General features: G+C 44.6%; 1 protein-coding gene across 1 annotated transcript; it reads right to left on the bottom strand.

Annotated features, from left to right (window-relative positions):
* Positions 1–670: 670 nt before the first annotated feature.
* LOC310799809 (alanine aminotransferase 2-like) lies at positions 671–20913 on the bottom strand. The gene is made up of 11 exons (XM_083662426.1): positions 20528–20913; positions 16267–16356; positions 15141–15249; positions 13438–13571; positions 12110–12353; positions 11417–11496; positions 8454–8590; positions 8125–8299; positions 5112–5267; positions 4245–4357; positions 671–4059 (listed from the first exon to the last, which is right to left on the bottom strand). Exons 1-11 carry the CDS (start codon positions 20780–20782, stop codon positions 3915–3917), a joined length of 1638 nt encoding a protein of 545 aa, XP_083518552.1. The 5' UTR covers positions 20783–20913; the 3' UTR covers positions 671–3914.
* Between the last annotated feature and the right edge of the window lie 4580 nt (positions 20914–25493).

Genomic DNA, 25493 nt, shown 5'->3' with positions numbered 1-25493 from the left:
TAACCTGGGATGTGCACAGACAGAACTTTTGTCTGTGTGTTTTGAGGCAGCAAAAGTTATTTGTATTTGAATAAAAGTGGAAATAGGCATAACAATGTTCTTTTAGTTTTTATTACACTTCTAATTAATTAATATTAAAGCTGGCTGCTAGGCATAAACAGCTACTGATGTTAAAGACAGGGTGGTGCTGTCTCCTCCATCGGGAAGCGAACCAATACCCCACCTGTCACGTAGCGACAGCGACTCATCATGCTGAGCTATGAACTGTTTGGAGTTCACCTTCTGAATTCTACACAATGTCCACACTGACAACACAGCATAAAGAGTGAGATAGGTCAGGATTGAACGAGTGAGCAGCTGTTTATCTGACTGAGCTAGTCAGAGACTGACTAGACTCCTACATCAGCTTATTTCTATCTGTGTTCAAACTACTGATGATAAAAATAGCATCACTGGTGCTGCCTGAGGCAGGGATTGAAAAAACAACCTTCAAACATCACACAATATCCACATGTTTATGAGTGAGCTATTCGCTTGCTAAGCTGTGACCTATGACCTCCCGACAATACTACTTCCAGGTCCAAGCGCCAAGCTTCCAAGCCTCTCTGCCTGGTCAACATGCCGCAATGCTGTGTCCTTCATTGTTGGAATAGATCCGAGACGGGGAAAAAACGATTTTTATTTGTGAAATTATTTGTTATTATATTGTACCTTAAAGTGTTACCTGCATAGTATATAACAACTAAAGTACATTTGTTTTCCAGGGAGTAAGCATAATGGATTTTGATATAAAAAGACAAGAAGAAACATTGCCCATGTTTTGGCATTTAATGTTAAATATGTGTACTTTTGATGTGTAGAAATTAATGGAAACAAACAGACATAAGTTGTATACTGTATATGTAAAGATAGTAAATAGAATAACCAATAACACTTTCTCCAGAGAGTTGCATCTGATATCACTACACAACTGAATGCCTATACATTTTTAATCTACAAAACATGACAGCAGCCAACAATGGCAAATCTGGAATTCACACTTTTCAAAATTAAGTTTACAAAGAGAGCATACAAAAGATAAACACAGACAACACATTTATGTCAACAGTCTTACTTCTGGGCAAATGTATGACAAAGTCATGTTTACATATTAAAATTCTCATCTGGCTAGTGGATTAACGCTAATCTACAAGTATCAGGAAATGTGCAGTGTAGCAGTGCAGCGTGTTCAAACCGTACTGTATAAAATATGGACGTCATGATGACAGCTCAAAAGTGAAGCGAAAAACATCTCGATCGCCCTCTGGTGGCTGGCTTCAGTATAGGTAATAAATGTCCATGTTAGCGGGAGGGAAATGAGCCAAAGGAAATAATCAAAGTTAGTCCACGTCAGATACATTTGGATGTTTGTCATTTTATGTAGTTCTTGCTTGGCCAGACTATCTCGACACCTCACCAGCGCTGGAGAGAGCCTGGCTCAACCTACTCTCGTTCTGCTATAAAGGGAGGAAAAAACACTGCCTTGTTTGCATTTCTTTTAACCAATCACAACCATCTTGGGCGGTGCCAAGCCCAGCGACGGTGTCCTTTGCGAAATAGCGCTGGGGGGAAATGTTTTGATGGAACCAAATTGCTAAATCCCTGCAAAAGAAAACGCCACAAAAGAGTACAAAAACTTATGTAAACGCATGTCAAACTTGCCATTTTCAGTGTGTAGGTTGCTAGCTTGAAGGTTGTTGTCGTTTCACGTAGCGACAGGTACTTTGAAAACACGTCGATAGCGGACGCAGAAGGGGATTCCCTTTGTGCGGCGTCTGAAACGGACAGCACCGAAACAAGCAAACAAGCAAGATGGCCGCTCGAGATGTTTTGGCTTCAGCTTTGCATTGAGGAAGCGGGGATGCATCATCCATATTATATACAGTCAATGGTTAATTAGCTAATGGTTGGAGTCATACGCTACATTTGGAATATGCGAACTCTACTCAATTGAGTAAATTATTTTAGTACAAAGACTCTCTTTGTAAAATGCTTTCATGAATCTGGTCATTTTCACCAATGTATTATCAGCAGTGGGCCTACGGACCTACTGTACATGTAGGCTATAGAAAAATAGATATGCACAAGCCAATTTGATATGAGTTAAAGGAACACTCTGCCCATTTTCAACCAGCTTTGTATCATTAGAACATCAGTAGTATATCAGAAAACTGTAAACTGTTTTGAAGTCTGTCATTTAATTTGACAGTTATTGAGTGTTAAAGTGTGGACCAGTGACATCACTGGTCCACACTAACTCAAATTAATAACTCATTAAGGCTTTTGCACACCAAGTCTGTATTTCTGTGTTTGGGGAAGAGAGACAGAGGAGTGGCTGAGCGGAGAGGCGCGGTGGTCGCTCCACTCACTGGCCCCTCACTGCCGCCTCTCCCCGGGGCACGGTGCTGCAGCACCCGGCCACTGGGCACCACAGCCTTGGTTAGGTGAAGGTGAGTACGGAGCCCTACCATTCCCCGACCTGCTGCCATCTGCCTTCTCCAGTCGGTCCATGTTAACTTAGGAGAACTTCACCAAAAAACAATGCTGATTTATTTTGCACATGATCTCACACATACTGTACATATCCATTCATTTAGTTGGACAGTTATTGAGAGTTGATTTGAGATCAGTTGATGACAAATGACATTGACAAATGACATAATTGGTCCACAAAAGTCAGTAGGCCCAAGTCATTTTACAGCCATCTTACTCTTCTTCTACTATGAATGGAAGTTCATTTCACAGCATCTCAACAGTGACTACTTTACAATAGTGTCCCTAGTGGTGGACTGTAGAATACATGTAAATGACAAAACAGCCTGAAGTGACGTCGGTCTAAAAACTCTGAAGTGAATGTTTTGTTCACAGTTGTTTTTTTACTTGAAGCACACAATGAGAAGCTTATACTGTAAGCACTTCACAAACATTTTAAATAATTTGAATAGAATATGTTGTACAGTCATCTACTGTATTTCTGACTTGAAGCACTTGTTAAAAATAGTGCATTGTTTTGTAAATTGACTGTTATATCTTATTAAATTGTGGACATTTATTCATTCCCATTTATTAGACATGATTTCTGATGGTAAATTTAGCGTAAAAAGCAGAACACAGAATTCGGAAAAATTAAAATGGAATTTGGGAAAAAATGAAATGTTTGTTTACTATATCGCAATCGCAATATTGTCCACGATAAACGCAATCGTACCTTTTCCCCAAATCGTGCAGCACTACTTTTAAGTTTAAGTTTAATGACCTGCATGACCTGCTTTCAGGCATGGGGGAGGGTTACTTTAAAAATGGAATCCGATATAACCAACTACTAGTTAATTAAAAGCAAGCTGCTTTTCTGCCAAGTTTTGTGCAAATCCGTTCATAACTTTTTTTTTTGGATATCCTGCAAACAGACAGACAGACAGACAGACGACTAGGCGAAAACATGACACTCCCGGCCACCACCGCTGGCAGAGGTAATCATACAAGGCGATGGGCATAGAAAACAGATAAGTGACAGCATATAGTAAACTCACTTGGACAGGAAGTAAACTCACTGGAACAGGAAGTAGTAGAGCAGTATTTGTGCTCCATGACAAAAGCAGGCTATCGACTGTCATTCATCTGTGCTCCAAAGCCATATATCATCTAGATGTGGATCCAGGTCTTTGAGTAGACGGCCATCTCTGCTCTCGCATGCACTAACCGTTGTCCCTTCAAATGTAAGCTGACAGAAAGGCACAATGTTTCTGTAACACAAGTCCTGAAACACCAGAGCCAACGTAAAGCGATCTGAGCTTTAGACGTCAATTCATAAAACTGTAAGCTGTGTGTGTGTGTGTGTGTGTGTGTGTGTGTGTGTGTGTGGGGTAAACTTGGTTTTAGGTTTCTGTGTGTTGGTTTTCCTGGGTGGTTCTTCTGGTCGGAGGTTCCTGTGGTGAATAGTCCTTGAGGAATTTGAGGTGGAAATCTCTGACCTTCTCCAGGAGGACTTTGAGCTTCTCTGTGCTTGGCAGGATGGTCATCCTGGAGAGACACACATACAGGTGATGTTCTCATCTCGAGTGTTCATGATGGCACCCTTCTCCAAGCTAACAAACGTGGTATGAGACAGAGAGACAGACAGGCAGGCAGACAGACAGAGACAGACAGACAGGCAGGCAGACAGACAGACAGACAGACAGACAGACAGACAGACAGGCAGGTCTCACCTAAAATGGTGGGTTCCCTCCCGCTGACCAAAGCCACTTCCTGGAACTACACAGATCCCGGTCTCCTCCAGCAGCCTCAGACAGTACAGCATGTCAGGAGCCACAGACAGGGCCTGGAGAGGCAGACAGACAGACAGGAGAGACAGACAGGACATGTTATTAGCTGAGGAAACAGTAACTGGTAACCTCTTCACCGGCACCATGGCTCCTCCTGCTGGGGAAGCTCGGCAGGTCAGGCTGTGGATAGGGGTGCTCCGATTGATCGGGCACCAATAACGACTGCCGTCTAAAAAGGGCGATCTGAAGATCCGAGCAGATGCACGCGAGACAATTAACTATGCACACCTAAAATGACTTCGCCCCTCTCTCTCTCTATCTCTTCCTCTGTCAGCGTTAGACACACCCACCCACCAGAGATGGGGACTTGGACTGGAGTCGCACTTAAGTCTCACCCACAGTGACTTGAGACTCATCCTCAAAGACTTGAGACTTGACTTGGACTTGAGTTTTGGGACTTGTGAACAATCTTTATTTTTTATTAAAAAAAATTGGTGCATTAACATTAAGGAAATCTTTACTGATGTCATCCAATCAATGCTGATACTGTATGTTAATAAAGGAGTGAGGAGGATAACGCAGTACATGCTTTGAATTCCTTGGTTTTAGCTGCAGTGTTCTAAGCAGACTGGATGGCATGTAGCAGATGATAGAACGCTCATCCATAAGAGACTTGAGACTTGACTTGGACTTGTGACCAAAGACTTGAGACTTGACTTAGACTTGCAAAAAATGACTTGTGAGCATCTCTGCCACCCACACACACACACGCTCTCTGCCCCACTCTTTTTTGTCCATGCTCTGACAGACCTGGGCTTCCTGGATGGCTCTGGGTGGGATGTAGATCTGGGGGAAGGCGTACATGGCTCCTTGCACCGGGTTGCAGGTGATCCCAGGTACCGAGTTCAGGATCTGCTCCGTCATCTTGGCCTTCTCAGCCAGAGCCTCCAGGACCGAGCTCTTCTCCTGGTGCCAACATCACACACACACACACACACACACACACACACACACACACACACACACACACACACACACACACACACACACACACACACACACACACAACAGAAGAACACACAAATACACAACATAAGACACGAACAGTGTTAAAAAAAAAACTATTCTCATGTGAGATACACTTATTTAGGCCTTTGTATTCCTTGCGGAACATAGGCCATTGATGAACAGTTTTCTCCCCATTCTTCCTAAACTCCTGTAGCACCAGCTGTTATCTCTTAACTCATTGAGTGCCATGGACGAACATGTTCGTCATTTCGTTTAGTAACGTAGAGTGCCAAGGACGAACATGTTCGTCAATTGCGTTTTTTGACGGGGGGATGTCGATCTAAGCCTCTTACATCGCCTCTTACAATATGGGAGCTATTGAATGTGTCTAACCTATTTTACAGAACCCTTAGGTGGCGACAGTGCTCTCCAGATTACAGAAAGGTCCGGAAAACTGCAGGAGAAAGCCGTGATCAAAGAGAAACCGATGCATGCTGCAGCCAGAGCCATATAGATTGCTCTGTCTGCAGCTGACAGTTGGCTGCGAACATCAGTCAATCCGCGCCCACAACTGAGCTCCTCTGCCTCTGTCTGTCTGTCTGCATATAGTTTCTCCACACGATTACCCGCCAGAAAGGCAGCACCCGACGCCGAATGGCCAAACCTTTTCCTGCAGTCCCGTTTGGCATTTCCTTGTCGCGCTGGGAGCTGCCCGGGAGCCGCCGTCAGCCGCCCGGCGCAAAAACGGAGGCTCCGAAAATAGACTGGGTGCGTGTGGGGAGGAGTTTGCAGCTCAGGGGGGGAGAGGGGGGTGGGGCACGCAGGCTGCACAGAACTACACCACGTCACTACATCAGAAAATATTAGCTAGAGTCAGTGAATGTGCTTGAAATGCTGCATTTCACAAAAGGCTGAATATCTCAGCTTATACTGTAATTTGAAAACTGTCTTTTTGCTCAAAACAGCCTATCTTCTCCGGCTCATAACTAAAGAACGGAAAATGGTATCAATAAACTTTTTTTTGCAGATGATAGAACAGGGTCTCCTCGTTCTTTGTGTGTGTTCGGTGTTTACATAGTAATATCACACAATATTCTGTGGGCCTCGAGAAATCACTGAAAACGCTCTGAAACTCTGGCACTGGGAGCTTCCGTTCTCCAAAAGTGGCTGGCACTCAATGAGTTAAAGACGCTCTGAAGTCAAAAATGTGTTGTTCTTCTTGTTCCTGCAGTTGGATGTCTGAGCTTCTCTGTGCAGAATGACGTCTGTGCAGTTTGACACTAGAAAGCTGTTTTCACAATCATCTGCTGAAAGTGGAATGTTTCTCTGAGGTCACTGAAAAGGCCATTTTTCAACGAGCATTATTTGTGACATCACGAATACTGGAGCCAATCCCGGTGCACTATTCGGCAGTTAAAGCCCTTGTTTGTATGCTGTGATTGGCCCATTATGATTATGCTCTAGATAACCCTGATTGGTTGCCTTTGAATTTTTAATGAGGCAGAAGGAGAGAAAGTAATTTTAAGGATTTTATCAAGATAATTTAACCTTTTTGTGGGGAAAAAAGTAAGGTACATCTTAACTAGTACACTGTAAAGTCCACACTAACCAAAATAGAAAATGACATTTTCCCTTTCTGTAGCCAATCAGTGAAACGCGCGGTGGAAACGGTGTTTAACGTTGAACTCATGATGCTAGATACTAAAGTGGTTAATCATATATACCGTAAATTCCGGACTATAAGCCGCACCTTTTTTCCCGTTTTTTGGCCTTTTTTGGCCCCTGCGGCTTATATAACGGTGCGGCTTATCTATGGATTTTTTCAAAAAAAAAAAAAAAAAAAAACTCTTTTTTAGCACTCTTTCTAACTATAAATCCTATATAACTATAATAAGTTTTAATTTCCTCTCTTGCCCTCTTTTCACCACACTGTATGACACTGTATGACACTGTGTGCACTGTAAAAAACAACACAGGTGGTGTTGTGTTATGTTGTTTTGTTGAAATGTTAATAAATGGGAGCTTCCTCAAACAGCCATCTCTTTCCCGACAATCCCCTCTGTGCATGAACCCTTACATATGGTAATTAAACATTAAAACACAAAAAAAAAAAAAAAATACCATTAAAACACCCGCGGCTTATAGTCCGGTGCGGCTTATATAAGAAAAAAATAGTCAACTTTGCAGGTGCGGCTTATACACCGGTGCGGCTTATAGTCCGGAATTTACGGTACTCAAGTTGTTAAACCAACAATGTCACTTACTTTTATCAAAGAAAATGATCAAACTGGCTGTCAGTGCTCCCCAGGGTTAAAACCTCTCACTAGGAGACCACACTGCCTCCTAGTGTCCATTTATATCTACACTTCTTTTTTAGTTATAAATAAAATGCACAGTTTATTTAATTGTTTTCTCTATATTAATTACTCCACTTGTTGCATTGCTGACCAGTAATCCAAGTGGCTTATAAATGTTATTCGGTATAGGCTATTCTCTTCTTCTTCTTTTCTTGTGTGGATTCGCCCTGCTGCCTCGGTTACTGCTCCACCCTCTGCCGATCCGGGGAGAGCCGAAACTAGCACCATGCTTCCTCCGAGACATGAGCAGTAGCCACCTGACAGCTGGAGCCTCACCGGTAGGACGTAGCACGTGGGAGGATCACGCTATTAACTGGCTTCTCTGCCAATTAATATTCCTACGTCACAAGTTCAGTGTTTATTTCTGGTTTTATCATTTGCTCATTTGTCCCATGTTTTCATTCATCTCATATCCAAATGCGTTACACAGATACAGATACACACAAACGCATACAAACCTTGTGGAACTGTGCATAGGAGGGTTCATGCACTTTGGGAGGGTTGACGATGACGTCCATTGCGGCCTGTCCAGAGACGGGGGGGCAGAGGCGGACGGACAGCAGCTTGACCAGCTGGGCGGTCACCTCTGGGTCCATGTTCAACACCTCCATGTAGCCTCCGCGGAAACCGCACCTACCAGAGGGGGAGAGAGAGAGGTTAAACCACACCTGAAGACACAGAGAGAGAGAGAGAGAGAGAGAGAGAGAGAGAGAGAGAGAGAGAGAGAGAGAGAGAGAGAGAGAGAGAGACACTGTGTTTGTATGTGTTGAAGTGAGTGGATACTCACTCTCCAGTATAGCCCTTGGAGGTGGAGTGGAAGGAGGCCAGCTCCACAGTGTTGAAGTGGTCTGGGCCCATCTCATACAGGACCTTCTTGAAGGAGTGGAACTGACAGTCTGCCGCGTATACGTTGTCCTGGTACACCTGAACAGACGGGAGGCTGCCTCACTCAAACTGCAACATGGCATGTTTTTGACACTCAATTAGGAGTTAATTGGAATTGGAGCCCCTGGGAGCTTGAGTGGCTCCATGCATGGAATTTGTGTAACATTCTGTGTGGCAGCAATGTGCCGCAACGCATCCAGTCTGCCGGAAAGCCATTAGTAGAAGAAGAAGAAGAAGAAGACATCACAATGCTCGAGCGACATCACTGATGACATCACTGATGACATCCTGTGACATCACTTCCGTCACAAATCGTGACTGACACTGCCCGGACAGACAGACACCGCCCATTTAATCATTTTAACTAATGCCAGGATCAGACTACACGATATTTTTTGTCGTTCACGATGTCACCATGTCAGACGAGGCCACCATACTGCCATAAATTCGTGACATGTCTTGGTCGGGAGACTGGCCATACTACAAGTGTATTCTCGCTTGACACCGACAGAGCGTCGTATGCCACCGTCATCACGTCGTCAGCTGTCGTCAGCGAGTTCACAGGTCGTCGGGGAGGCGGACCTGTGAACGAAATCTCCCAGCATGCTTTGAGGCCACTACATTGACAAGAAATAGCAACCAAATCAGCCTAAATAGGCTAAAGTGGTAGATAGAAATAATGTTTATGTTAGCACAACATGCAATTGTAGAAGATTTCAATATTGGGCAAAATAAAACATTGAAATCCAAACACAACCCTATGTGAAACATGTATGTAATCCAGGTGCTATATATATCCCTAGCAGAATTAACGTTATTTGGATGAGTGACAGGCTCTGCTGTGATGCACTGTGATGTCCGCTCCAGCCTCCAACCTACTTCATGTGCACGCCCACTATTTTCTTGCCAGCTGCTGCGAGACGAGAAGGAAGAGAAACGAACATGCAGCCGACTCTGCTGAGCTCAAAGCTCATGTTATTTGTAGTGAGCAATGCCCATTGCCCAGGCGTTTAAACGCAAATTAAAACACCCTGGCCTTTTATCTCTTTTATTCTTTTGAGCGGAGCGGAGCGGTGAGTGCGAGCGGGTGAAATCTGTATCGAGCGGGGAGCGGTCTCCCCAGGACCTGATACCTGTCTTCCGGGGTGTCACACTAGGCGAAACCATGTCCAAAAGACTGACATGCCAGTCTTTTCGTCAGGGCGTCGTGAGGCGTCCTAGACGTCCCGACTGGTCCCGACGCTGGTCTTTGATTATGTCACACTACAAGAGGTGAAGACGGCCGATCGTCGTCCCCGACGGTCATATTCGGGCCCGACGCTGAAAATCTGTCGCGCACGACCAAATCGGTCTAATATCGGGCTGAATTCGTGTAGTCTGAACCAGGCATAATGCCTGGTTCAGACTACACGAATTCAGCCGTCTATGACGAATATGACCGTCGGGGACGACGATCGGCCGTCTTCACCTCTTGTAGTGTGACATAATCAAAGACCAGCGTCGGGACCAGTCGGGACGTCTAGGACGCCTCACGACGCCCTGACGAAAAGACTGGCATGTCAGTCTTTTGGACATGGTTTCGCCTAGTGTGACACCCCGGAAGACAGGTATCAGGTCCTGGGGAGACCGCTCCCCGTTTATAGTTTTCATTTGCAGGTTAAACAACATGTCACTTCGCTGACAAGGCCTGAATTTTACAATATGTTTTGAAATAAATGTTTAAAAATCGATTGTGTGTTAAAAGCTTGTGTTACGTTTTCATTGGCGTTAATACACTTATAATTAATTTCAATGTCCGCAATTCAGTTGGTTGATGAAATCGATTTGTGGTGTGGGAGATTCCAGCTGTCAAAAGAAGAGAAAAGACTTGCTCCTGGCCAATCCCGGCGCTTGACTGCTGCGTAGGCGGGCACAGGTGGGTTTTGCGTAACCTACAGTATGTGCGATTCGAAATAACGCCTCCCCGCTCGATACAGATTTCGCCCGCTCCGCTCCGCTCAAAAGAATAAAAGAGATAAAAAGGCCAGGGTGTTTTAATTTGCGTTTAAACGCCTGGACAATGGGCATTGCTCACTACAAATAACATGGGCTCAGAAGAGTCGGCTGCATGCTCGTTTCTCTTCCTTCTCATCTCGCAGCAGCGGGCAAGAAAATAGTGGGCGTGCACATGAAGTAAGCCAAGTTTTATTCGAGGCTGGAGCGGACATCACAGTGCATCACAGTAGAGGCTGTCACTCATCCAAATAACGTTAATTCTACAAGGGATATATATAGCACCTGGATTACATATATGTTTCACATAGGGTTGTGTTTGGATTTCAATATTTTATTTTGTCCAATATTGAAATGTTCTACAATTGCATGTAGTGCTAACATAAACATTATTTCTATCTACCACTTTAGCCTATTTAGGCTGATTTGGTTGCTATTTCTTGTCAATGTATTGCATGCTGGGAGATTTCGTTCACAGGTCCGCCTCCCCGACGACCTGTGAACTCGCTGACGACAGCAGACGACGTGATGACGGTGGCATACGATGCTCTGTCGGTGTTAAACGAGAATACACTTGTAGTGTGGCCAGTCTCCCGACCAAGACATGTCACGAATTTATGGCAGTATGATGGCCTTGTCTGACATGGTGACATCGTGAACGACAAAAAATATCGTGTAGTCTGATCCTGGCATAAGATACTACATCTGCTAGGGATCTGCGCAATATGGGCAAAATCAAATAGCACAATATTGTCGGCCAAAAGCCTATCGATCATATATCGATATCACGTCAATATGACTTTTGGTGCTTTCACAAAATATTGACCCAATGAGATTGTGGTCATGGTATTTAGTGCTGGCAATGGCACTTACCTCATCTGACATGACAAAGAGGTTCTCCTCATAGGCGAAGTGGAGCACCTCCTCTATGCATTTCCTACTCTGTACCTGACCTGCAGGAGAGGAGAGGAGAGAAGGAAAGAGGAGAGGAGAGGAGAGGAGAGGAGAGGAGAGGAGAGGAGAGGAGAGGAGAGGAGGAAAGAGGAGAGGAGAGGAGAGGAGAGGAGAGGAGAGGAGAGGAGAGGAGAGGAGAGGAGAGGAGAGGAGAGGAGAGGAGGGGAGAGGAGAGGAGAGGAGGAATGCAGAGTAGGAGAGAGGAGAGGAAAGCAGAGATGAGAGGAGGAGATGGTGAAATCTATTGAAAACAGGCTGTCTGTATGCAAATGTTTTATCTGATCATTTTAATATTATTCAATTCAATGTGTTTATGTGTTTTATGTTGAAACTTTGCATTGCTGCTGTTCTTGGCCAGGTCTCCCTTGTAAAATAGATCCTTTATCTCAATGGGACAAACCTGGTTAAAACTAGAACGACCGCACGGCGGATATACGCCTCCGCCAACAAGTGAGCAGTCGGCATCCGCGTCTGTCTACACTTTGACTTTTGAACCAAATGTGAAGAAATACCGTCAAGGCGTTATTGAGATATTGTTTGCGTTAATGAGCTTGAAAATGGCATTCGTGAGGTCACGGTGACCTTGACCTTTGCTCGAGCGAGAGATCTCACCCGTGGGATTTCCGGGGTTGATGATGCAGAGGACTCGGGGCTGGCAGTGTTGCTTGGCGGCCCGGTAGGCTCTTCGCAGCTCCTGGAGGTCCAGGGCCCAGCAGTTAGCCTCGTCCAGGTAGTAGTTGACCTGCACGGCTTCCAGCTCGGAGATGGCTGCTGAGTACAGAGGGTACTGGGGGATGGGGATCATCACGCCGCTCCTGGAGCTTCCCTCACCTGAGACCAGCAGCTTCAGGATGCTCTGCACACAGGACCAAGGACATCATATCAACCCATCAGACACCCTGGAAATACTATTTTGGCGCAACTTTGTGTAGAAATGTCCAATATGAATCATCTTGATATCAAACCGTACATTTATGACCACAGAGAAGCCAGATTTATTCCAGGTAATTTTAAAAACTAAAAGATGGCTGCCAGTTCAGACATTCTTTGGTAAGTAAATTAATAAATAAATAAATTCAGTATATTTGATCTAATACAGTGATTCCCAAAGTGTGGGCCGTGGTACTGGAGGTGGGGCGTGGGGGCTAGAATGACGTTTTTGGACTAACTACCAAATGGACAGTACTTGACTATATAAAGCTTTGAATAATACACTAACAAACGAGGTTAGTCCACTCAAATCAGTGTTTTTATTTTACTATACACTGGCCCCTGTGGTGAGGTGAGGTACGTACCACGATGCCATCACTGGCCCCTGTGGTGAGGTGAGGTACGTACCACGACGCCATCACTGGCCCCTGTGGTGAGGTGAGGTACGTACCACGATGCCATCACTGGCCCCTGTGGTGAGGTGAGGTACCTACCACGATGCCATCACTGGCCCCTGTGGTGAGGTGAGGTACGTACCACGATGCCATCACTGGCCCCTGTGGTGAGGTGAGGTACCTACCACAATGCCATCACTGGCCCCTGTGGTGAGGTGAGGTACCTACCACGATGCCATCACTGGCTCCTGTGGTGAGGTGAGGTACGTACCACGATGCCATCACTGGCCCCTGTGGTGAGGTGAGGTACGTACCACGATGCCATCACTGGCCCCTGTGGTGAGGTGAGGTACGTACCACGATGCCATCACTGGCCCCTGTGGTGAGGTGAGGTACCTACCACGATGCCATCACTGGCCCCTGTGGTGAGGTGAGGTACCTACCACGATGCCATCACTGGCTCCTGTGGTGAGGTGAGGTACGTACCACGATGCCATCACTGGCCCCTGTGGTGAGGTGAGGTACGTACCACGACGCCATCACTGGCCCCTGTGGTGAGGTGAGGTACGTACCACGATGCCATCACTGGCCCCTGTGGTGAGGTGAGGTACGTACCACGATGCCATCACTGGCCCCTGTGGTGAGGTAGACGTTGTTCCAGTCAGCAGGGACACCCTGGTCCCTCTGCTCGATGTAGGCAGCGATGTCCTGGCGGATACACTCCACGCCTTGGCTGGCACTGTATGAGCCTGACACAGACACACGCAAACATACACACACACACACACACACACACACACACACACACACACACACACACACACACACACACACACACACACATAGATTCTTATTTTCACATGTACACAGGGTTTCTCCTTGCACAGAATGGGCATTTGGTAGTGACAGTAAACATGATCAGTCCGATCTTACTGTCGTGCGTACATTTGACTTTTTGGTCACTGTGTATTCAGGGTTATCCTGAACACAGTCATTGTCAGAACTTAACTCAACGTACAAATGTGAGACTTTAACTTTGAGATTCTCTAAATTGATAGAGTAATAAAAATGTTTTTGAGTTGCCGTGTAGTCAGAGTTGTCCTGATATCAAATCAGTCATTGTCAGAACTTATGGAGGGAGCAATGTGATCACCAACGGATGCAGACAGCTGGACTTCCGTTACAGGGGGTCCGCTCACTATACCGACAACCCCCAATGCCGATAGCCCGGTAGGGTTAGTGTAGGAGCCAAATTTGGTCTGATCACATTTCCTGTGTGATTATTGTGTGTAATGCTTTGTATGTCCTTGGGGTGTCGCTGTGCCATATTGCCTGGGCTCAGGCGATCTATACAGGTACTGGCTTCACTGTGGTTCACCAGGTGTTTGACCCCGGAAAGGGCAAAGGGTTTTTGACCGCTTCGCTGCTGTGGCGGTAACATTTGTTTGCTGTGCTCTGCTTTTTGTATCTTGGACAAGGAAATGGACTGTATTCACATTTTGTGCACTGGAGCAACAAATGTATTGTGTTTGCTTTGAAGGACTGCCTCGATCGTTACGTTTTTCTATGCAACACATAACACAGGATGGTATCGTATTGAACATCAACATACCAAGTGTGTCAGCCAAGCTATCCGGTGGTTAGACAACTCAGTAGCTAACAGTATCAGACTGAGCTCCTATAACGGTTAGGGGTTAGGGGTTAGTGAGACTAACAGGACATGACCCCTGTTCGGATTTGATCCTGAGAAAGTGTTTGTAAAGGGCCAATGGGTCAGCAGCCAATAATCCCACTATGTCAGCACTCCTCTACCAGCTCCAAGCCCCCACCGCACAACACACAGACAGGGCAGACAGACAGACAGACAGACAGACAGACAGACAAGCAGACAGACAGACAGACAGGCAGACAGACAGACAGACAGACAGACAGACAGTCAGACAGACAGACAGACAGACAGACAGACAGACAGACAGACAGACAGACAGACAGGCAGGCAGACAGACAGACAGACAGACAGACAGACAGGCAGGCAGACAGACAGGCAGACAGTCAGACAGACAGACAGACAGGCAGGCAGACAGACAGACAGACAGGCAGGCAGGCAGGCAGACAGACAGACAGACAGACAGGCAGGCAGGCAGACAGACAGACAGACAGACAGACAGACAGGCAGGCAGACAGGCAGACAGTCAGACAGACAGACAGACAGACAGGCAGGCAGACAGACAGACAGACAGACAGGCAGACAGACAGACAGGCAGGCAGACAGACAGACAGACAGACAGGCAGGCAGGCAGGCAGACAGACAGACCCACCCAGGCTGTGTCCTCCACAGCCCTGCAGGATGCGTTGGGCTCTCTGCTTGGCGTCGTCGGGCAGAGACGGACTGTCCAGCAGCTCAGGGAAACAGCAGAGAGCCACCACCTACAGCGAGAGACAGAGAGAGAGAGAACAAGGGCATGTTCAAGTACACAAACACACTCTAGTAGGCATCTCTTAAGGGTCAGAAAAACCAAACATTCTAATATAATAATTATAATAATATAATTATTATAATATTTGGAAGGATCAACAACAACAGCAGGGTTTTTCCTGCATAGAGGGATTTTTGGACATTATTATCGTGGATGGCCCCAGCAGGGCAGCTCAATTTAACCCCTGGTTGTCACAAAATCATGACGGCACACCTGGACTCGCCTCAAGGCACTCTGGGAACCACTGCTCTACTACACAGGATCCAACTGGTGGAGGAGGTGCACGGTCACAATCTGGCCCTCTGGTGGTGGCGAGGAGGCATTTCTTTTATTTTTTTTGTGGCCCTCTCTCTCGTCACAGTGTCGCCTCCCTGCTCTAAGTCCTGTTTGTGTGTTTGACAAGCAGCTGATGAAACAAGATGTCTGGAGGCAACCACTCCCTGTATGAGTCATGATATGATATGATTGATATATGAGACTCTAGATAGTCATCAAAGACACACCTTTTTTTCCACCTCTCACTCTGCAATAGAAGAAAAACCACATTCATAACCTTTAAGGCTGGGCGATATAGATAGAAAAGTATATCGATATAAAATATTTCATATCAGTCGATATCGATCATTATTGATCATTTTAATGACCTGTTTTTATTAATAAAAAACAGCCGAAGCAGCCGAAGATGCCGAGTTCTGCCTCCGGTTGCAGGGTTATTTTGTAGGCCTTAGAGTACCAGTCAAATATTTTGGTCCAGAACCCCGGTAATCAAAGTTTATTATAACAACATTTAATATTTTTCATATTCAAATGCATTTATAAATGTGTCCATTTAATGAACTTAACAGGGGGTGGGGGGTGGGTGGAAAGTGACCCAAGGGGCGCACTGGGTGAGGTTGCCCCCCCCCTGCATTAACCATGAGAGGTCGGAGTGTGTCTGAATGTGGCCCAACCCCTACCCCACCCTCACCTGACGGAGGAAGGTGATTGGCTGCTGGCCCATGGCGTGGGCATCCCCAATGTTGGCTTTGATGACCTCAGTGAAGGGCTGCTTCACCCCCTGCAGAGATAAGAGACAACCAGTGTTAATTTTGAGAGCAAATTTTTATTTAGTTTTAGTCATAGTATTTTGACTACAATGCCATTTAGTTTTAGTCATATTTTAGTCATCTGAAATGTTTTAGTTTTAGTCTAGCTCCACTAAATCTATGGCAGATTTATACTGCATTTCTGCATTTCTCTAGAATTTCCAAACTCATTGGAAATATCTATTAATCTGTTATTAAGGAATGGTATTAAGGTTTGAATGTGCAATAGAGACACAGATTTAACTGTTTAACTTCTTCTTCTCTTCCGAGTGGACATTTTTGTCTGTTTTTCTAAAAAGTTGGCTGCTTGAAGCCAGATTTAGAGGAATATCTCATTTTAAATTAACATTAGGATTAGACTGTTGTGATGTCATTATTCAGTTTTAACCATCAATATTTGCTCCTTTTCTCATTAGGGTAAATACTGTATATTTATTTCGAGATTTCTTTGTCAATTATTTGTGCGGTTATAATAAATAATAATAATAATAATGATTGGATTTATATAGCGCTTTTCTAGACACCCAAAGCGCTTCACAGGAATCATTATTCATTCACACCATTCGTACCAGTGGTGGTAAGCTACGGGTGATGTAGCCACAGCTGCCCTGGGGAAGACTGACGGAAGCGTGGCAGCCATTTCGCGCCTACGGCCCCTCCGACCACCACCAACATTCATAGACATTCATACCCATTCATACGAGGCAATGAGGGTTAAGTGTCTTGCCCAAGGACACAACGACAACAGCTGGGAGGGAGCGGGATTCGAACCGCCAACCCTTGAGTCATTGGCCGACCTGCTCTACCTTTGGTTATGGTTATTAGCTTAGTCACTCACTTCTACAGTAGTTTCTACACTGCTGCCACTTTTCTTGAAATATAGCTAAATCTTCCTTCACCCAAAATGTTATTCACGTAAAAAGACTATATCCACAATGCCAATTATTTTAGAGAACTGCATCTTGACCTGGAGACATCAAATGGAATGAAGTGTTTTCCTAACTACAGTATAACCTGTGATTGAGTGGTGGGAAATCAGCTCACTGCCATTATGCCATACAACTCACACAGCTTTCATTTTTACCCATGTTAAATTATCACAAGCTGGCGAGCCAGAAGGCTACATGACATTTAAACAACCTGATTGAGGGATGGCTAACGTTACAATGCTAACTTTAGCTGCCTGGTACATGTAGCCAACTATCTTGGCTCTTGCTATGCAAACTATGCCTATAATAACAATAATAATAAGAGCATTGGCAATGTTTGAAAAGGGGATTGATGCTAATCAGTTCAGCATTAAACAGTCCTGTAAGCAGCAGTGCTGTGTGTGTGTGTGTGTGTGTGTGTGTGTGTGTGTGTGTGTGTGTGTGTGTGTGTGTGTGTGCGTGCGCGTGCGTGCGTGTGTGCCTGGCTGTGCGCTGTGCATACTGACAGCGTAGCACAGCCACCCCATTTACTGTGGAACCATGGTATTTTTGCCTAAGGTTATCATGCCGTCACAACACTACTAAAAGCTAATTATTATAAATTAGATTTATTTTGAAGGTTCTGACAGGAAGTCATATTTTATGTTCTGTCTGACTTGACTGGGTGGCACAACGCCAAACACATTTTGGTGTATCCAGCCTGGGCAGGCTAACCTATCTGTCATTAACCTAGTATAGCAAGAAGATTGGATACTTGTACCATCATACAGATGTATTTAACTTTGATGTGTTGGCTTCAGAGGAACTTCACATGCATTGTAATGCTACAGTTAATTACAAAGGTACTCTGGGGACAGGATGTGAGGATCACTGATCTGAGCTGGTGAGGATGCGCGGAGGATGATGCAACCAAGGATTCTAAAAAATAAGGATAAGACATCACTCACGTCACAGCATTAGAATTTTGCATTGGGGCCAGAATTTGGGGCCCATCCTATTGAAGTGAGTGGGACGGGCAGGGTAAGTAAGTCCCACTATAAACCATCATATCTGTATCTGTGTCATTTCACCTTTGATTAAAAAATGCTTCCATCAGATTAAAAACCCTTGTGTCCTACTGGTCCAAGTCTTGGATTTTTTTTTACATTCGCATCGTGGCCATTTTGAAATTCTTTGTTCTTCTACTGGTCTGAAATTAGACCCCAGGTCACTTTTTGGGGGTGTTTTACAAAAGTGCGACACTCACCACGTTAGGGACAATTCCTATCACCCTGTAGCCAAAATACTCACGTCATGCCTATTAAGCTTCCAAGTTTTGATGATCGACTTCCATTCAAAATGCTATTTTGGTTCCTCCAGCCATTTTTAACAAAAGTCATGTTATTTTTTTATGCTCTCATCCTGAACCAAAGACCTTGGAATTGTCAAAGAAAAAAAAGGCAAATTTTGTGTTGGTTGAAAATAGTTGAAAATTGCATGGCCTCAAAGTCAATGTCATCATTTGCCCATTGGTTTGAATGTTAATTTTGCACAAAAACAATATTTTTCTTTTGACCTCAAGCCATTTTTCAAAAAAATCATAGATTCCCTGATGTTAGACATCCATCCTGGAGTCAAGGCTTCAAATTTGTAGTTTCTATGGTGTTTGACTATTCCCCCCCATTTCCCCAGTTTTGGCACAGCAATAAATTCCATGCAGTTTACAAGAAATTGATCTCTATGCCAAACATGGGGAAATAGTCAAACAGACTAAAAACTACAAATTTGAAGCCTTACCTCCAGGATGAATGCCTAACATCATTTTTTTAATCGTGAATCCCCTGATGTTAGGCATCCATCCTGGAGGTAAGGCTTCAAATTAGTAGTTTTTACTGTTTGACTATTTTGCATGTTTTGGCATGGGGGGGGTCACCTGATGATGGTGACATATGGCAACAACTGCATCAAATGTATCCCTATGGGTCCCTATGCCAAAATGTTGGATACACTGTAAACCAAATTTCAAATCAAGTTATGGAGTTACCTAATCTAGCTCTATTTCGCACCAAACAGGGCTCGAGTTGAGCTATATGTAGCTGCTGGACAGAGCCCTGATCTGTTTGGAGACCAATATTATGTTAAACAAACACACATTTACATAAAAAAGACCAGTCGACATCACATGTTTTCTTTAATCTGGTGGAAGCTGTAATATTCACACAGAATATCGACTTATATAGTTTGTATCATTTATGCTATCCAGAATATTCACTCTCTATAATACAGTCTATGGTTAGACCTAGGACATGTTAATGTGATACTCTATTGACCCCTATTGGATGTTGATCAGAACTGATTGTGATAGGTTCACATGAAGTGTAGGGCATCTCTTGAATAGCCAGTCAAGCCAGTGTGAAGTTTGCCTTCCTGCCATGCAGTCCACCTACATGCCCGCTCCGCTAAGAAATAAAAGTTGTAAATAGCACGTCGTCGTCTGGGACTCCTTTGCACACACAGTGCGAAACAAGACAGAAGCATTTTTCAATCAAATGTGAAACGACTCATATGGTGGTTTATAGTGGGACGTCACTTACCCTGTCTGCGCCTAGCCTGGGTAAACCCAGCCCCCAGTGACCTGCTCTCAGACAGACCCTGCTCACTAGTCACAAGGACGTAGTGACTGAGAGCAGGTCTGAGAGCAGGTCACGTGGGGGCTGGGTTTACCCAGGCTAGTCTGCGCCATTCACTTCAGAGCTGGCCCCAAAGTCTGGCTCCAGCCTCCAGTGCAAAATTTTAACGCTGTGACGTGGCGTGTTGTCTTATCCTTCTTTTTTAGGGTCCTTGAATGCAACCTGCTCTGTCTGTCATGCCGCCTACGCTCAAACCGAGAGAATTCAGCGCCAAACTCCATGCAAAATTCTGTCAATTTAATGTTGCCTTTCTTATCGACACACTTAAGAGTCATTATTCGTATACTTCGGGGTTAAGGGATTCCATCCGCCATTCATTTTTCCATCTACAATTTGTAAAATTCGTAGCCTATAAATAGTTTTACTGGTCAAACCAAGCGATTCAGCTATAGAATCGGGAGAGACCACAGAACATTTCACTCAGACCAAAACTTAAAATAATCATCATCATATCCTGATTCTAAATATAGCAGACTTTATTCTAAATGAAATGGTGGGACCGATCGTTGTCGTTGACTTTATGTGTGATGATGTAGGCAGCCTACCTGCTGCAGCCTCCTCTCGATGTCTCCAGCCTTGATGACTATGGGTCCTCTCACAGCGTACTCCACTGCCTTCACCTGCGGGCTGAGGCTGTCCATAGTCAGGCACTTCTCTCGGCTCTTCTCCCTGCTGTCCGCGGGGGCAGGCTCTGTGCTGAACCGCCTCTCCCCGGGCCAGCTGAATGAACTCAGCGGCTTGCTCCCATACAGACATGGATGCTGCCTGGAGAGCCTCGCTAGGTGTTTGACACGGTGCATTTCCCAACTGGACCGGCCCGGCTCGGTGCTTCATCAAGGAGAAACACCAAGAAAGCTTTTCACCGTTTTCTCTGTGGCACAGATTACAACTAAAACTCGCTGATCCTAACCTGATCCAAACAAGCCCGCTGTAGCCCAACAAGCCAGCTGAAGTTAAACATTCTCTACTTCCGGTTTACAACTTTCAAAATAAGACTTCTTCTTCTTCTTCTAGAATACAGGACACAAAATCAACACACAACACACAGAGTAACAACAATTACAGGTTACACAACAATGACACCAACAACAGAAATACCAACAACGACAAGTATGACACCAATGATGCCATCGAAAAGAGGGGGGGTGGGGTGGGGACAGTGCTCTTATTCAATTGGGGTAGGCTACAGATATGTCCCATATGTCAGCACCGGTACAGATAATTCTCAAGATACGATACGATACGATACGATACGATACAACTTTATTGTCAGCTTACACTGAAATTTGTTTTGCCTCCATGGCATCGCCGTTCACAATACAGACAGGACAGAACTAGTTACAGACAAACTAGAGCAGAAAGAGCAAAAAGCAACAAACATACAGTATCCTCTGAATTATCGATGTTGGTTTAAAAGCAGGACAGACTGATGTACAAAAGAGTTCTTTAGTCTGTTTTTCTTAAATTTAGGGACCCTGAACCGCCTCATGGATGGCAACAGTTGATATTCTCCATTTAAAACATGTAAGGGGTCCGAGGAGATACTATTTGCTAGTCTAAGCATGCTCTTAGTATGGGCTTCTTTGAAAGAATGTAGCACGGCCTCAACAGGCCTACCAGTAATTTTAGCACAGATCTTAATTTGGCTATACAGTTTGTTCTTATGGGTTACTGATAGGCTGTTAAACCAGGTCGTGCTACAGTACAACAACACAGTTTGTACAACAGAGGTATAAAAGAAAGATAAGATCTGACTGCTAGCACCAAACGATCTAAGTCTTCGTAGGAAGTAAATACGCTGCTGTATCCTCTTACAAATGTACTCAATATGTGAGGACCATGACAGAGTGGTGTCTATCATCACCCCCAGATATTTGTACGACGGAACTTGTTTAATGTCAGTACCATGGATGGTCACAGGCGGTGTCATATCACCAGGGGCAGAACCAAAAATGATTTCCTCAGTCTTATCAGTGTTGATAATCAGATGGCTTTTATCACCCCACCCCACTAACTGATCAACGCTGCACTGGTACTGTCTCGGGTCATCACTGTCAGACATCAGAGATATTAGAGTAGAATCGTCTGAGTATTTCAGAAGAAACTGGTTTGACTCATAGGTGTTACAATCTGTCGTGTACAGAGTAAACAATACAGGTGAGCTAATGCACCCTTGGGGTGCACCGACTCTGGTCCTGAAGATAGACAGGTACACCAACAGTTAGGTGGCTAGCCTGGGTAGATGCTGTAGGCCGTAGGAACTTTGGATGGGTAGGGTGGGCTGGCTTGCAGTGGGCTCTGAGTGTGGCTTATACAGGGAAGAAATACTGTATCTGTGTGCTTGTAGGTCCAGATAGGATCTTATAGTATCCCAGAGCTCGCCTGCATCCTGGTCTAAGGCCCTGAGGATGGAGGTGATCTTTTCCATACTTTAAAAGTTGGAGGAAATCCTAGAGCCACCTATCTCTAGAGAAGCAGGAGGGTTTTCTCACCTTCCAGTTCATTAAGATCAAGCGTTTTGTAGTGAGGCACGCAAAGGTAAGATTAATCTTACCTGCTGAACTCGTTTTGAACATTCTCAAAAACTGGAGCTCTACTGAGACAATTTGTTCCACCTCCCTCCATGTTCCATAACATGTGACTGAGAGTTCCTACTTCACCACATCCGTGCCAACATTGGTCTGATAGGTTTCTGGTCCATCTTTTTGAGTTTGGCAGGGGTAAAATATGCCCTGTGCATCATTTTCATCTGTATTACTCTATATCTAACACATTTAGGCCTACTCCTGATCCAAATCTTTTCTTATCAAGGGCCAAAAATGTATCTGGATGGAGGGCCATAAGTCAAAAATAAATGTTGATGTTATGTGAAATTACGAAATCTATTATACTATCAATGGAAATTACATTACATTAATGTATTGTATGATATTCTAACTTTTAGTAAAAGCTTTTATTAGAGTTAAATTTATCGTTGATTGAAAGACAAAAGCTTAAACATTTTCAAAGTGAAAGACACCTTTCTGACACAAAGTGCATGGAACTCAAGGTGCGTAACCATAACCCGAGAACCCATTCTCATTCCGATATCTTGAGGTCAGAGGTCAAGGGACCCCTTTGAAACTGGCCATGCTAATTATTCCCTGGCCAAAATTTACTTCACCGTCCCCAACCTCAAAATCCAAGATGGCAGCTCCGCGCTAGTAGTCATTTGTGTCTCATCAAATCAGTCATACACACAGTACTGTCCAACTGTGGACATGCTGCTAAACAGTGTTTATATGTATGCGCTAGATACCACGAAATGCGTTGTTATCAACTGTTATTGCTAATACTGGCTAGAGCTAACCCTGGCTTGTTTACGCAGAAATCAGGTGTGTGACGTCACTCAGCTGTGATATCCCTAGTTCCCAATACAAATGGCAGGGCAACAATACATGCAGGAGGAGCTGTGCCTACAGGCCTGCTGAGGCAGCACCTAGTAAATTTAGGCTGTCAGAGACATCTAGGGACCGCGGAGAAAATCAATCCTCCTGTTAGTTAGAGTGGAGGTCATTTCACCCACCAGATATTACCCCCGATGCACACGCAGGAGCGAGGCCTGGCAAGAAGAGCATCATTGCATTGATCTGATGTTTGGACAAAATGATCTAGACTGGTGGTGTTTTGTGTATTTGTAAACCATGTCCTTTTCAGGAGATCTAGATTTGATCCATCAGGGATATTGTGTGTACTCTACTACAGTTTAAAAGAGAGCTTGGGTCTGCAAATCTCCTGAGAGCGGTTGTACAGCCCAGTGCTCTAGAATCCCTTGTAATGTCTCATATAGAGAGCTGCTTCGGCAGTGTCAGACTATGTTAGTAAAATTCTAGTATAGTCTAGTTATGTCATGGCTTTGAATGGGTTTATCTGACCTGTATTATGATAATATTTCGGCTCTGTTATAGTCTCTCGGTATTTCTCAAATACTGGGTTGGACTCGGGACCCACAGGTGGGCCGCAGGAGCTTTTATTTGGGTCACCGAATAAATTTGCAGAATTTCCGTTAACTCCGACTAAATCCACATATTTATTTATTCTCATTTATAAAGTATTGAACATGTGTATATTTTCAATAACGTGCATAAAACTAAGGAATGCTTAATAGGACTAGATGTTACAATCCCTGATGAAATCAGCACAACACTTGAGAGATGTCTTCTTGAGTAGGGTTGGAGATGTTCTCTTTGGTGGGGTTGGAAGTGGCGATGACCACCAGGAGACACCAGCACAACACACTTTGAAATGGCTGGTTTACCTATTCACTAAGATAATAAATATAAGCTGATGTGGAACTGGCAGTAAAAATGGTCAAGAACATTTATTTATGCACACATTTTTCTCTTCTCACGACCTGTTGTGAATTGTGTCGTGATGCTTTTTGTCATTTTTAAAAGGTGGGTTGTGTTGTGAACATCTGGTCTAGAGGTGAATTCATTTACCACAATAGAAACCACCAACCATTTTGGGCTGAGGTTAGCATTGATATGACCATAGCTTAAGGCTTCTGGCCCTACCTGACAGCATTGTCCTCTGGAGTATGCACTTACTCATACGACCGCAAGAGGCCCCATTCGTAAACATTGGTCGTTTTCACCCCCTCGAAAACCGACCAATGTCATTTTCCCTTGTGAGGAGGGAGGACGGCCTGGGCTTTTTGGCACACAACACAACCTACACCGAAGAGTTCAGGTTATTTATACGTTTGGGTATTCAATAAATTCTAAACGGTATGCATTATTTGTTTCTGCGGGGCCATCCTAAAATAAACTGTCTTCAATCGCTTCGCCCTCCATCAGCAGGGGAGCCACTACATTTGGGCTTAAATCACCCGGGCGGGCCCTCTGAGTGACACCATGAGGAATAGGTGGTCTTCTGCTGAGTCCACACTTCAGCTGATAGATTCTGCTGGCTTTAAGATGCTATTGAATTGATCCCGCTCGAGCCCCTGGATGGTCCTCGGGGCGATTCCGAGCCAAAAGCTGTGGATCAGTGTGAGCTGACCATGGCACTTGGTGCTCTCTTATTCTACAGTTATGGAGGATTGGTGCCCTGTGTCTCTGTGCCTCCTCGACCCCGGCTGTCATCATTCTCATTTGTTCTGGATGATCCACTCAAAGCAAGTGGGTCGCAAACATTTCGGGCTTCAGTGACCCCTTTACCTGATTTCTGAACCCAAATAACCCCCTTTACCTGACGACAACATTTTGCTTAGAAAACGACAAGAGAAAAACATGACGCAATAACCCCACCTTTTCAAAAATATAACATTACAAAAATAAGGAAGAGAGTGAAGGAGTTCCAATTAGTGCCTCCTGAGCAGATTTATTTGAACGTTTCATTTATTTTCATGATTTATTCGTACACTTTTCCATTTCCCCCTTTCTCTCAAGTACCCCCCTGTGTAGTACCTCCATCATGTAGGCTACCCTACATGTAGGCTACCCTACATGATGATGACTTAAAGGAACA

This window comes from Poromitra crassiceps, assembly GCF_964638095.1.
Source record: "Poromitra crassiceps genome assembly, chromosome: 28".
Lineage (NCBI taxonomy): Eukaryota > Metazoa > Chordata > Actinopteri > Beryciformes > Melamphaidae > Poromitra > Poromitra crassiceps.
This window is presented reverse-complemented; position numbering and strand designations above follow the sequence as displayed.

Coding starts and splice junctions, on each gene's coding strand:
- LOC310799809 (XM_083662426.1), bottom strand. CDS start 20,782: ATGCACCGTGTCAAACACCTAGCGAGGCTCTCCAGGCAGCATCCATGT. Junction 12,354..13,437: donor GGGCCAGTGATGGCATCGTG/GTACGTACCTCA, acceptor TCCTGTGTGCAG/AGCATCCTGAAGCTGCTGGT. Junction 4,060..4,244: donor GAGGGAACCCACCATTTTAG/GTGAGACCTGCC, acceptor GTGTCTCTCCAG/GATGACCATCCTGCCAAGCA.